The following is a 15,651-nucleotide window of genomic DNA, read 5'->3' on the forward strand; positions in this document are numbered from 1 at the left end:
ACAACATTCTTAAATTTTAAAAGTAATTATATAAATATTAATTTGAGGACATCTGGAGTCCAAAAAAGTCGTATACAAATTTACTTTTAAAAAATTGTATAAGTTTTGAATTTTGAAGCAAATTATGTCCACCTTCATAAACGAAAGGAAAAAAAGAAAAAAAAGAAAAAGGTCACTAGTTAAGTTATTGACGTATGAAGAAAAAAGTCATGAATAAATATTTTTTAAAATTAATAAACATAATATGCCAAAGAAACAAATAGCAAATGAATTTTAATTTAGAGTGAATTATGTGATTATCAAATTTTAAAATATTCTAATTATATTCTCAAATTATTTGTATTATATTAATTAAGTTATTCCATTATTGAAACTATTAATTTAATTATTAAACAGTATAAAATTTTGTGATATAATTTAAAATAAAAATTTTAAAGAATGTTGCAGTTTAACCTTTAAAATTTAAAAATAAAATAACAACAAAAAAAAGAGAGTGAATGATAATTTTGTACAAATTTTAAAAATATTAAAATTAAAATTTTTATAATATTCATTTTCTTAAGATTTTATTTTGAATTATGTAATTTAAAATTTAACGTCTCATTTAAAAGTTAAATTAATATAATATAAAAATTTGAAAATGGAAATCATATATTTTCAGGATGACTGGGGCTTTAATTTATATCTTTAAGAATACATTAAATATACCAAAAAGAAGAAGGGAAAAACAAAAACCGAAACGAACAGAGAGTATAATATTCAGTTATTAACTTCCTATATAAAAGCATCTATTTTCTCTCCAACGCCATAAACGTAGCAGATTCAAATCATTTTAGAGACCACTCAACAAAAGGAAAAGAGAAGCCATTAAAGTTGCCCATCATTAACTATTCAATTTTCGTTTTTTTTTTTGAAAGAAAAAACCCAAACCCTAACATTGAAGACAATGGATTTTTCCTCCAAGGTCGCAAAGAAAGAAACCAGCGGTGGCTCAGGTCTTCTCTTAGGACGTTACGAGGTCGGGAAACTCCTCGGACACGGCACTTTCGCTAAAGTTTATTACGCGCGCAACGTAAAAACCGATGAAAGCGTGGCCATCAAAGTGTTGGACAAGGAAAAAATCCTCAAGGGTGGCTTAATCGCTCACATTAAGCGCGAAATCGCTATCCTCCGCCGCGTGCGCCACCCCAACATCGTACAACTCTTCGAAGTTATGGCCACCAAAACTAAGATCTACTTCGTCATGGAATACGTACATGGCGGTCAGCTCTTCAGCAAAGTCGCCAAAGGTAGATTAAAAGAAGACGTCGCTAGGAAATACTTCCAGCAATTAATCTCAGCTGTTATTTTCTGTCACGCCCGCGGGGTTTACCACCGCGACTTGAAGCCCGAGAATCTACTACTAGACGAAAAAGGGGATTTGAAAGTCTCCGATTTCGGGTTGAGCGCGGTTTCGGATCAGATCCGACAAGACGGTTTGTTTCATACGTTTTGCGGGACCCCTGCTTACGTAGCACCGGAAGTTTTGGGGAGAAAAGGTTACGATGCTGCCAAAGTAGATATCTGGTCTTGCGGGGTGATTTTGTTTGTTTTAATGGCGGGGTATTTACCTTTTCACGATCATAACATTATGGCGATGTATAAGAAGATTTACAGGGGAGAGTTCAGGTGCCCCAAATGGTTTTCACCTGATTTACTTCGGCTACTTACCAAGCTTCTGGATACGAACCCGGACACGAGAATAACCATCTCGGAAATCATGGAGAACCGTTGGTTTAAAAAGGGATTTAAACATATTAAATTTTACATTGAAGACGATAAAGTTTGCAGCGTTGAGGACGGGGATGATGACCTGGGATCAAGTTCGGACCATTCAACGCACTCTGAATCGGACGCCGAGCTTGAAACAAGGAGGAAAGTTACTACTTCATTGCCGAGGCCAGCTAGTTTGAATGCCTTTGATATTATATCCTTTTCGCCGGGTTTTAATTTATCTGGATTATTTGAAGAAGGGGAGGAAGGGGCAAGGTTCGTGTCAGGGGCACCTGTTACAAAAATTATTTCAAAATTGGAAGAGATAGCCAAGCTGGTTAGTTTTACAGTGAGGAAAAAGGATTGTAGAGTTAACTTGGAGGGTTCTAGAGAAGGAGCTAAAGGGCCATTAGCGATTGCTGCCGAGATATTCGAGTTGACGCCTTCTTTGGTTGTTGTGGAAGTGAAGAAGAAAGGAGGGGACCGAGGAGAGTACGAGGAGTTCTGTAACAAGGAATTGAAACCTGGGTTAGAGAATTTGACGCGAGACCAATCAACATCTGATGCACCTGCCCCTGCCCCTGCCCCTGCCCCTGCTGCATATTTACCTTCGGATACGGAATAGATTTTAAAGAGTGAGGAAGAGGAGAAAAGGGTAATTAAAGCTCTTTCCTTTCTCTCTCTCTCATGCTTTTTGTTGTCCCCTTCCTTCGTCTTAGGCTGTCGTATCATTAAAAAAAAAGAGGTTGTTTTTGTCCTTTCTTTATGTTGTGCTAGTTGGGTTGAGCTTGGGATGGCTTTGATATATATTTGTATGATCTATTCTTGCGTCCAGAATGGCAGATTAGATCACAGAGGCTTGAATACAAAGTCATACAAATCTCGGCATTTGTATGTCTGGTTGTATATTATCATCAACATAATTGATCATATGATTTAATGATACATTCTAATTTATATCCTCACTCTTTTGTAAGTTTGACTGGTTAGTGTGTGACAAGTTCAACGCTTAGCATTAGCTCTAGTCTCTGTTGCTCAACTTCTGTATGCTACTTTGGCCAGATCGCTTTTAAAGACAAATAGCACTTGCAAATATGACAAGTATGACCTGAAGCATGAGCTCTACTCCATTATTCAAAAGCCTTAGTCTCACTAGTTGAGGGTTTGGAATAATCATCTTTGAGAAGAGAAGCAAATTTTCTTACAAGCAGTTGCCTTATGGTAGTAATTTGTGCCATTGTTTGTTTGAGGGTTGTAATCTGAATTCCGGCAATTAGGGACAAAACCCAAATTTCATATCAAGGGCGGGGATGGATATAATCTCTTGCAAGAGCTGCATTCCGTGCTTTGACACATTTGATGAAATGCAAGTTGCACAAGTAACATAGAAAAGGACTGCCAAGAGAACTGAAACAAATCATTAACTTCTTTACACTAAATCTGTTAATAGATGTGGAATACAATCTGGATTGTTGTGCTAAGAGGCAATTCTCCGGTTGAGCCTAAGGTTATAATCGAGTCAAATTGAACTTGAATGGTGGTAAGTTTGAGCTCGATTTGAAATTAAGACTTCAAAACTCTGTTTAAACTTGATTTGAACATTAATTTTTAAATTGAATTTAGCTTGAAACATATTTGAGTTACTCGAGTTTGAGTTCAAGCTCGATTAAACTCATTTATTAATGATTATACAAAAACTTGAATTAAAATCAATTTTATTTAACATAGAGATTCATAAAAGACAAAAATCTATTAAAAATTAAAAACTCTTCTAATGTAATCTAGATAGAATTTTCAAATTCAATAAATTATGCTGCACTTTATAATTATAGAATTAATTTCAAATTTTTTCAAGCTTGGACATTATTAAACGTGGCCATTTTGAAAATTGAAACCATAAATATAAATTTTGAAACCATTTTAGGTTTTCCTAGTTTCTAAAGGTCAGTGGCCCAAAAGCAAAATCATAATTGAGTTCAACTTTTTCCTTTTTTTTTTTTACAGCAAATGGTTGCGATCGGATTACAGCATCCATGCTAATAAAAAAGAATTAAGATTACAGGTTGATAATTGGACCGTGACACTTGTAAACTGAGTCTGATAACTGGAGTAATAATTGGAAAAGGCATAAATAAAAACAGTCTTGTGCTTTGAAGAATACTATGGAAAATCCTTAAACAACAAAATTCGTAATTTGTTTGGTTTATACTTTATTCTAGTTTCCTCTTTCTCGTTTCCACGCAATACTTATCAAATATGACAATGGCAATGGCGGATGGCTTCCATTATATAACAACAGCTATAGGGATTCCATGTGTCGGTGAAGACTGATTTCATGATAAGCCTAGTTTCTCAAACAATGTCGATAGCATGTGCAGGTCTCAACAAGGCATGAGTTAGCTCATGGTGTTCTTAAATACTAACGTACGTATGGTCTTGGTGCTCTTTTTGGTTCAAATTTTGGCTATAAAATTTTGATAAACGTAGAAGATTTCAACGGAAACTGTAACAAAAAGCATACAATAAATACTATCTGTGTTGATTTTATAAGAATGGGTTAATTAGATATATACAACCTATTAAAATAAACTTAAACAAGAAAACATTAGAAACGAAGTGCATTGCCAGATGCTTATGCTATATATGCATAGTTACATACATACAGAATAGTTACATACATGCATACAAAGGTGAAGCTTCTTACTCGCAACAAGAAAATCCACGCCTTGCAATGGTGTCAATATGGCAAGTAATTCCTTAAGGTTGCTTAGCCTCAGCTTGTCAGCCTCCTGCAGTATATTCGCCATAGTGCTCTAGTGTTCATCCAGTGCATGATCTACATCCCCACTAGATTCACCCACTCGGCTCATCCTTTTGGCAACCATGGCAATTGGTTGGTCTGCTATGTTCTCCTGTAAGCCGGCCAACTTACTCGAAAGCTTCTCTTCTTCCTCGATCGTCTTAATGTGCAAATTATTTATCATTCTGAGCTGCGTTGCCAAAACCTGGCCTAGGAAGCCCTGGGTGATTTCACTGAGCTGGTACTCCACCTGTGACCCACAGAGTGCATAAGTGAGTCGAATGTATAGGGAAGGTCTACAACCTGTTATCCAAAGCAAGGAGTTCAAGGCGATGTTCCATGACGGTGAAAACAAGCCTGAAATATCCAGCTGGACTCTCTTCTCAATATACTTTAGGAAACTGTCGAGGGACCTCTCAACCAGTTGGGCGCAAGTGTTGTCCGTTAAGTTGCCATTATTTTCGTTCTGGTTAAGGGCTTGAAGGCAGCAAAGGAGCCCAAGCTCAGGACCCAACTCAACGTAACAGAAGAGAAAGCAGGTTGACTCATTAACTTAGCCCATCATTGTTAGTTAGCCCAGCAGAGTGGGTTTTTGGGTAATTGGCAAAATTTTGGGTTATATTACCATTTGGCACCTATATTTGGCTTCAATGTTCAATTTGGTATCTGAGTTTTTTTGTGCCAATTTGGTACCTAATTTTGGTTTCAATATTCAATTTGGTAACTAAACTAAATGTCGAAACCATTTTTATTTTGAAAAACGGAGGTCAACATTAAAACGAAAATGGAGTCGCCACCAATCCTTTTTGTTTAGGTGTGATCAGGTCACCTTGTGATCGATCATTTTAATAAAGTATTTCGGTTTAAAAACAATATTTTTGGTCTAAGAAAAACTAGAAAACGGATTCGGGAGTCAGTTACGCGAGAGGAAGGATTAGCACACTGGCAACGCCCAAAATTGGTACCGTATTGATCAATTAACATCCTAATGTTGAAAATTTGAAAAAGATTTTAAAATACAATTCCTTTAAAACATTTGGATAACTTGAATTGGATATTGAGATTCTCTCATTTAGAAGGAATAAAATATCATATCCAGCACGATAGGACACAACATTTCAAACCCTCGATACAAGATCATCTTATAATTTCCAAAACTCATGCATTTAAAATTTCAAAAGGATATTTGGCTATCTGGTCAAACAGTAAGTCGAAACCCAACACGATTGGGACGATTTCTCGAATTTTCAAACACAAAATATTGCCTCGTTTTAATTTAAGAGAACATGGACGAATTTTCAAAAGGATATTCACTTATTCGGTTGAACGAAAAATAGAAACCTAGCACGATTGGGCACGATTTCTCGAATTTCCAAACACAAAATATTTTCTTATTTTTTAGAAATCCTTATCTCGGGATACAAAATGTCATATCCAGTGAGTTAGGACACAACACCTCGAATTCCTGAGAATAAGCTTTTATTTGGAACTTATACGTTTTGATTGAAAAAGGGTACCTGGTTACTTAGATTCAACGAGGAAAATTGGAACCCAGTAAGTTAGGGCACAATCTTCTCGAAGATGCCAAATACCGAGTATTGTCTTATTTTGAAAACTTTTGAATAAAATGATTTTACAACTTAAACTATTAAAACACGACCTTTAAACTAATAAAATGCGATGAAATAATAATGTGCAACGCAAAGTAATAATTCATAAATAAAATGTTATAATAATAAATCACAAATAACAAATAAATACAAAGTAAGAAAATCTAAAATAAAATATAAAACAATTCTAAGCAAATAATACATAAAAAGGATTTAAAATGAATGTTATAAAAGCGATCTAAAGTATATAAAATAATTTAAAAAAAAAATTCAATTCCAATGAAAATAGGAAAAGAGAGAATAATCCAATTCCAAATCGAAGTAGGAATACCAAAAGTCCTCCAAAAGTAATTTGTTTTCTTTCAAAGAACAAAATACCCCTATTTATATACATGGGGTTTACTAAAAATAGCCTAACTAATTTAATAATAAAATAAAATAAAATAAATAAAAATAATATCTTTCCATTTGTAGCCTTTTACCAAGTCAACAAAATTTGATAACCCCTTGGCTTTCTCCATCTTTTTGATTTGGCCACAATTTAATGATTGTCTTTCAATTTGGCCCTTTTTGGCTTGTTTTCGACCGATTGCATCCTTTGGTGTAACACCCCTAACCCGTATCCGCTGCCAGAACAGGGTTTCGGAGCATTACTACCATTTGCAGATCACATAAAAAAATTAAAATACTTACTGATTCAATGCATCATATAAAATAAATATATTACCATTTAATCAACAGTTTGGCACTTGTATAAGCATCAAACAACAACATTGTTAGTATACTTACACATATCTCATATAAATTCAACATTGATATATCTATTTTCTCGACATGTCGCACTTGAGTTTAATAATAGTCTCAATTACATAATTTCCTTGTATCAACATATCAAAGATAATCATATATGTACATGTCATGAAACATATCATGCTCTTACCGCTTTCTTCACAAGCATATATCATTCATTTCATTATATCAATATTTTATGCTTCATCATTTCCATATATTTTATGTATATTTATTCGGTAATAGCTTATATCAAACTTAACATAAATTATATTCCATGTACTTATACTTATTTCGTTTATCCATTTTCATAATTATTTCATACAACGCTTTTGTACATATATTTCCATATGACCAGTTCTTGTAAACATTTCACACAACCATTTCATATAACCATTCGTCATCTGATACATTTTACCTGAATATCAATTGTTCAACAAATGTTATAGCGTCTCCCATCCACGGTCTTATTTATCTTTGACGTGATGCCATAGTGTCTTTCAACTATGGTCTTACTCATTTTCTGTCATGTTGCCATGGTATCTTTCAACCATGGTCTTATTCTTTTCATGTCACGTTGCCATGGTATCTTTCAACCATGGTCTTACACATCTCATATCAAGTTGCCATGGTATCTTTCAACCATGGTCTTACACATTTCATATTAGGTTGCCATGGTATCTTTCAACCATGGTCTTACACACAGGTTGCCATGGTATCTTTCAACCATGGTCTTACACATTTCATATCGTAGAGCACACTCCATGAACCTCATCCTTACAAAGGGATTACCACCCAAAGCTAAATCCTCGCAACGACAATTACTCTAATGAGCTTGGATCTGAATTACCACCAGCTAAATTCAAACCCTAATTCGGATTACCCGTCCGGCTAAATCCATTTTACACATATTCTTCTGGAGGGCTATATCAGATAGGATCACCCGTCCTGCTAGATCCTTTTACCGTCAATTCCTTTTCGAGATCCATCGAATTTTCCTTTCATTCAACCGGATTTCTTCTCCTTTTATCAAATTTATCAATGTTTCATAAATTTTCATACAATGAACATTCAAATCATATTCACATAAATAACATACAATCTCAATCATTTAAGAATATAATTCAAGTTACACGAACTTACCTCATTGCTTGTTTGTGTTTATAATTTCATTAATCTGATATCTTTTCTTTTCTACGATCAAGTCTCATATTTGAGTCGTCCGGATCTTTATAAATAAATTCGATCATCATTTTCATTCATTTCATATTCTAATGCATTTAGTTAATGCTCTAGGCAAAATTACCATTTTACCCCTAAACTTTTAATTAATGACGATTTCATCCTCATGGTCAGGAAAATAAAATTCTTGCAATTTAATCCTCATTTCCAGCTATTATTCTCATATATATTGATAAAAATCCATGAATTCTATAAAATATCAGAATTTTTCATAATTTCAACACTTTTCAATTTAATCCCTAAAACATGTTTTCCCCTGATCTTGAACTAAATTAATAATTTTATTCAATTTTGTAATTTAAATAATAAAATAATCCATTTCATGCAATTTGGTCATTTCTGACATGTTTACAAAGTTGCTCATAAAGTTTTACTTTTATTCAATTTAGTTCCTGAGCCTAAAATATGCAAATTAGCCATGCTAGATGAATATTCATACATAATTTTCCTCCTCCTCCTCTCCATTCCACATCCTTAATGTAGATAACACACTTGTAAGTAACATTATCCATAATTTTATTATTTACTTTTATGAATATTCAAGTCGTCTATCTGCATCATAGTCACTAAATTATTTATATCTGGATCTATAGAACTCCAAATTAATATCCGATAATTTTCCTGAATCTAGACTCATATATATTCTTACCATAAAATTTCAGAATTTTTGTTTATCCAATAAGTACAGTTTATTCTTTAAAGTTACCCCTGCTCATTGTTCGACGCTTCGAATTCCCTCTTCACCAAAAATTAATTATCTCCTCATACAGATTCAAATGATGTTCTTGTTTGTTTCTATTATACTCATTCAGGATTTTATAAATATAAATTTAATCCCTAATTATTTTTATTCAATTTTTATGATTTTTAAAAGTCGTAATGGGAACCCGAATTCATTCGACCTTGTCTCACAAAATTCATTATATCTCAAAATTTACAAATCCATTGCTTACACTATTTCTTACATGAGAAACTATACTCAATAATATTTAATTCCATATTTTGTTCATCTTCTAATTCGATTTCTACAATTTATGGTGATTTGTCAAAGTTAGTCTCTTCGTCATTGTCAAACTGCTTTTTGTGCAAGCTATTAATTACCATGTTATAACACCCTTATTTTCTTTTTCTACACCATTTCTCATCACTTTCTCTTATTTTCTCTTCACTAACATATCAAAAACATAGGACCTTATGTAAGAAAACTCTACTATAACATTATTTCCATGCTTTGTCAATAATAACAAACTTAAAAACATATTGAAATCTTGATATACTTATCTTGTTCTATTGATACTAATCTTTAACTTGATTTTCTCTCCTCCAGCTTCTATTTCTTGAATCCAACTTGATATTCTAACTCCCCATGCTCTCCTTAACATTTTTGTCTCTTGGTAGCTATGGAAATTCATTTGATTTTGGGTGAAAATAGTGAATTTTGGTAAAAACTAAATTGTAAAGAAAGCAAAACTTTCTTTCTTCCTCTCTTTCTCTCACGTTAGTGCATGGGAAAATATGGATGAGAATTTCTCATCTTTCTTTCTTTATATACTAATAAAATAATAATAAAATATCTTATTAAAGTATTAATAAAATAATATTTATCTAATTAAATAATTATAAAATATCAAAATATCTCTAGCATCATTATTACTTTCTAGATTTCTCTCTCTTCCAATTGACCATTTTGCCCTTCATTATCTTTTAAAATTCCATCCTTGAGTCATCATTTAATTTGGTAAAATTGCAATTTAGTCACTCATAGTTCTTCATCTATTCAATTTGGTACTAATTCATCCATTTTCCTTAGTTTCTAGATCATTCCACTCTTAAATTATTTACACTATTGGTCCTTCAACTTTTTCATATTTACACTTTAACCCCTCAAATTATGAATATTTACTCTTGTGCAACAAAACTTTTCTCACTTTTACAATTTAGTCCTTTCTTAAATTAATATATCATAATATACTTCTCAATATTGACATAACTCAAAATTTCCCTTTTTGTCACTTTATTTCCTTATTTTACTATATCCAGGATAATATCTTACTGTAAAAATATTCAGGGTATTACATTTGGCTTCGGTTATTATTTTTTCAGGCCGAGGCCAAAATTGGCCTATTACACTAAACAATATCATGTCCAATAAATACCTTACATGTGTGCTCTAGTAAAAAAGATAGGAACTTAATTGGGACAAAAGAAAAATTAAGGTACCAAATTGAACATTGAAGCCAAACTCAGGTAGTTGTATGAGATAAAGAAAAGCTCAAGCATCAATTTGAAAAAGATAAAGTACCAAATTGGACATTAAAGCCTAAGTCAGGTACCAAATTGGGACAAAAAACTTAGGCATCAAATTGAACATTCAAGCCAAATATAAGAATCATGTAGCATATTAACCCTATAATTTTCATCTTTTTTATTTGTTTACTATAATTGGTGATTTCACTATGTTATGTTACATCAATAAATATTGGGTGTAATATAAGATATATTACATTCTAAAGAACAAATACAAGTTTAAATTTTGGAAACGAAATTATTGGAAGAGGAATCAAGAATCTCGAACACTGACCATACAAGAGACATTAAATTAATGAGGTTAATAGATTTTTATATTTTTTGTAGGAGTCTAAATGTAATTTGTATGCTAAAATTGGGGTTAATTTGTCTTTGATTCTATTTAATAAAAAACTGATTTGGTTTAGAAAAAAATTCTATTATGCTTATCAATCATTTGTCTTGTGAATGCATTTTATCTATTTAGTTTATATTAGTGAAATCAAAGGAGCAAAAAGAGGACGATAGAAGGCCTTTAGAAGAATCAAATTTCACTCATGGCGAACAAATTGATTTAGGTAAAGTGATGAAGATTACAAATTAATGACTTTACAAATACTTAAATTAGCAACAAAAAAGAAGAAGAAAACCAATTATTCTATCATGAAACTAGTATAAAGAAACCATAAAATTTAAAAATTCTCAACTATTTAACAATATTGAAGAGGGAAAACAAAAGTGTGAATTGGTTTATTAGTATTACATTTGAAACTTTGTAATCACAAAATACATTATATCTACTACAATTGTAATACATGCGATCCATGTTACCAAGTATATCATGCACTTCTTTTGCAATGAAGTAGTGGCAAAGATGATATGGGCTAAAATATTGAAGGATTGGACAAATCCGATGTGTATAAATGAAAACAAAGTGACCAAAAAAGAAATGGAAACCAAGTACAAGGAACAAAGGCTTTTCAAAGGCTTTTTTTTCTCTCGAGTGGGCGGGGGAGGATTTCTATTTTGAGACAAAGAAATTAGGTTGTCTCCATCGATAAAATCTCTAGTTCAGCCCACCATGTGGGGGAAAGCCTTGGCGTAGCATGCTCAGGTGGGATGTTAATTCCTTGCCTCAATTTGGAAGTGATACCTTTCATTGTTGGTCTTTTTGCCTTGCATCTATTTGGATTATAACATCACAGATCACCTCAAGCTCGTCATCTTTGAGAGATTCAAGGGTTGGATCAATCATGTTGCTGATGCTCACTTTTATCATTTAAACATTCATCGGCCTGCCAAGTTCATTAGTACAAGTTTACCAAACACCCTAAACATAGCCATTTCTCGATAGCACCATGCTCTGCTGAGTAGGGAAGCTTTCCAGAAATGATTTCGATTAGTAATATTCCATAACTGTAGACATTCACTTCCGGATCAACAATAGGTGGCAACTCAGAATTTTGTGATTCACCATTACCCGAGGATTTCAACTTAGAGATACCCTCTAAGCTAGCTATCAATTTCTCCAACCAGTGTAAGTAAAAGAGGAATAAAACAAATGGCGTGTTTTGTGATTATAAGAACCTTTGCAGCATTATCGTCTGTTAGAAAGATAGTTTTTGAACTTAAGTTTGAATGAGATGAGGGAGGATTTAGATCATGGTTCGTATATTGGAGGCAATAAGCTACACCCATAATGATCCTTACCCTTGCGCTCCAATCAAGATGCTCCATTTCTTTAACTGAAAACAAAGACAAATGTTTAAGCTCTCAAAGAATCAAGGTTGAGTAAAATGTTTACCGCGTGTAAATTATAATATTACCATGCAGATGTTCAAAAAGGGTTCCATTCGGAGCATGTTCAAAAACTATCATCCTGCTGAAAGGGTTCATTCTCCTCACAATAGCCAATAAGGTTGACAAAGTTCTTATTGTTAAATCGTGACAATGCATCGATCACACTGCTTGCCATCGTGTATTTATATATATTATAACAATATAAAATTAAAAAGCAATTTTTGTGGGGTCTTATAATCTATCATTCCTCACTATATTATATTATTTTATCATGTATAATCATTTATCATATTTTTAATAAAATTAATTAAAGATGATATCTTTATTCATATATACTATCAAATTTGAAATAAACAAATTTCTTGTACTCATAATTAAAAATAATAAATTATATTTTTGAATAAAATAATTTTTGCTTCAAAGTTCCAAGATTCCTTACTTTTTAATTTTTTTAAAATTATTAATTATATTTGACACCAACTACAATATTAAAGTACTGTACTGTCTTATATAATAAAAATATTAAATTATATTTGATATAAAAATTGATCATGAGAATAAAAATTTTAGGTTATTAAAATTTGCAAGTCTAAGAATTTAAATATATCTTTGATTGAGTCATAGCTTAATTAGCATCGACATTGTTGTCAGTATAGAAGAACGTAAGTTCGAGCACGTTGAAACACATTTATCTTCCTATTTAAGAGTTAATGAGAGATTATGAATACTTCCCGTCATTGTATAAAAAAATAATTTAAATATATTAAATATTATTGTAGTAAATTTGATTTGAATATAAGTACTATTTTTAATATACCAACAAATTTAAAAAAAAAGAAAGAATTTGTACAGGTAGCTTAAATATATGTGAGATTACTATATTAAATTTAATTTAAATGTTTTAATTTTTTAAAATAATATTATGTTGAAAATGAAAATATGATGTTGTCTAAATAATATTTAGTAATTACAATAATGCGGAATAATATTTTTAATATGGCAAGAGTTATATATAAAAAGATTTTATATGACAATAATCCCTACTCTATTTTGTTTAAATTAATTATTGTCACATGTCATGTGTAACACCCTTATACTATGTTCGACTCAAGGAACCTGATATAGAAATATTATATTTGGTGCTAAAATAATTCTTGGCTAATCACTAATATATTAGAACATAAAAACGGACACTTGGAACATACTTAATATTTTTCCTAAGTACATGCCATTCTATTCAAAAATTTTAAAACATACCCTGTTGTTGCTTGAAGATGTGATGAGATGAAAGCTTGCAATCTCAAAATTCAACTCTTCAAAAATTCCTGTACCTAATCTGTGCACAGAAACAAACTGTACGTTGAGTATACACCCAATGGTATTACTATAATTCAAATACTTAAGGTAAAACAATATATACATACATTAAATCTTACCACTATTTTACCTTTAATAAATCTTTCATGCATTTAAACTTTAATTTTAATTTAATAATATGTATTTTAAATAGCTTTTCTTCATTTTAATTTATATATCTTCTTACTACATCAATATCCATTTCATGCATTTCATCAATAACCATTTCATAAATCATTATTTCATAAATTTCATTTCTATATCTCAATTCAATAACTTATTCTCAAGAAAATATTCATTTCTATTCATAATCAATCAATAACAATCAGTTGTTCAAGACTTTAATATAACCATTCAATAATCATCAGTTATTCAAGAACATTAGTCTTTTAATAATTATTTAAACAAACAATTTTCAATAAAAATAATTATAATTAATTCATATGATTATATTCAAACTAACTCATACACTATTTCATTATTTCCTATTCATTCTATTTTCACTTCTTATTTCGATATCTCAATTTCAATTCATATTTCAATTCATAATTTCACTTTCTCATACTTTTAATAGTTCAATAAATCAAATTCATTCGATTTTCTCATTTCATTTATTCAACTGATTTCAATATCGATAATTTGATATTTTATGAACCTTAAGTTCATGTTTCAAATCTCATGTCTCAATTCAATTCACAATTCAACTCATAATTTCTTTCTTATATTTTTAATAGTACGATTAATCAAATTTATTTAATTTTCTCATTTCAGTTATTTACCCTATTAACAAATCCTGATCTTGGCGAATACACGGATCCAACTAACACACCAGTACGACACTCAGTGCCTCATCAACTTTGCCGAAGTAAGCAGTAACAGTACAGTACTTAATACCTCATCGGATTAAACCGAAGTAACAGTAACAGTACGACACACAAGGTGCCTCGTCGACTTAAAGTTGAAGTAACAGTACGACAATTATAGTGCCTCATCGACTCAAGGTCGAAGTATCCCTGAACACTTCCAATCCTATGGCATGTCAACTATATCCGACTCAGCCCAACTAGTTAATAGGGTGTTCAAATCATTTTTCTATTTCAAATTCACTTTCAATTCAATTACAATTCAATTCAAATTCACCTTTTCACTTTCTAATCAATATACAATTCAATACCAATACATATTTTAGATAAACACATATAATCATACTTTGATTCAATTCAATCCACTTTTCAATCAATACACAATTCACATATTCACCATATTCATAATTTAATTTACATTTATTCAATTCATATTTTCGATTCATTTTCCAATCAAGTTCAAATCACTAATCACTTTTCAATTAATATACATTTCAAATAATCACATATTTTCTTCATTCAATTCATTTTGATCCAATTCAAATCACTTTTAATTTCCAATTTGTTCACATTTAATTTCAATAGCCATAAATAATTTTAAATCAATTTCATTCAAATTAATATCATTATTTCAATTAATTTCCTAAATTTATCTACCATGCATTTTAATTAAAATATAACAATTAATAATAAATAGATTTGAATTATAGTAATACAAATTCGGATTTATTCGATTACTCCTCGATAACTTTTTCCTTTCCTTTCGATGCCGATGCCTCGGGTTCCTTGTTAGCTATGAAAATTAAAATTATTATACCATTAATTACAGCACTAATTATAACAAATAATTGAATTTTTATTTAATTTACACCTTATTTTCAATTAGGTCCTAATTAACTCATTCACTTTACTAACTTAATTCTCACTTCATTCTTATTCAAATTCCTATCAAATTCAATCTAACTATCAAGTATTCATAATAAAACCCTAATTTAATTTTTTTTCAATTTAATCCCTCAATCACAAAACTTATAGCTTCTTTTACAATTTAATCCTTCATCATTTCTAACTTGAAATTCATTCAATTAAACCCCTAATTCATATTTTTGTTCAACATGAACTATATTTGAAAACCTATGAAATTCCAAAATAT

At 31.1% G+C, this 15,651-nt stretch overlaps 1 protein-coding gene and 1 pseudogene across 1 annotated transcript; one reads left to right on the forward strand and one right to left on the reverse strand.

Moving 5' to 3' along the window:
• Nucleotides 1-689: 689 nt before the first annotated feature.
• Nucleotides 690-2,709, forward strand: LOC108478403 (CBL-interacting serine/threonine-protein kinase 12-like). The gene has a single exon (XM_017780860.2). The coding sequence runs from the start codon at nt 947-949 to the stop codon at nt 2,375-2,377; it is 1,431 nt and encodes a 476-aa protein (XP_017636349.1). The 5' UTR covers nt 690-946; the 3' UTR covers nt 2,378-2,709.
• A 1,604-nt stretch (nt 2,710-4,313) lies between these two features.
• On the reverse strand, nt 4,314-12,454 carry LOC108477601 (protein DELAY OF GERMINATION 1-like; annotated as a pseudogene).
• Nucleotides 12,455-15,651: the final 3,197 nt, after the last annotated feature.

This window comes from Gossypium arboreum, chromosome 5 (genome assembly GCF_025698485.1).
Source record: "Gossypium arboreum isolate Shixiya-1 chromosome 5, ASM2569848v2, whole genome shotgun sequence".
Lineage (NCBI taxonomy): Eukaryota > Viridiplantae > Streptophyta > Magnoliopsida > Malvales > Malvaceae > Gossypium > Gossypium arboreum.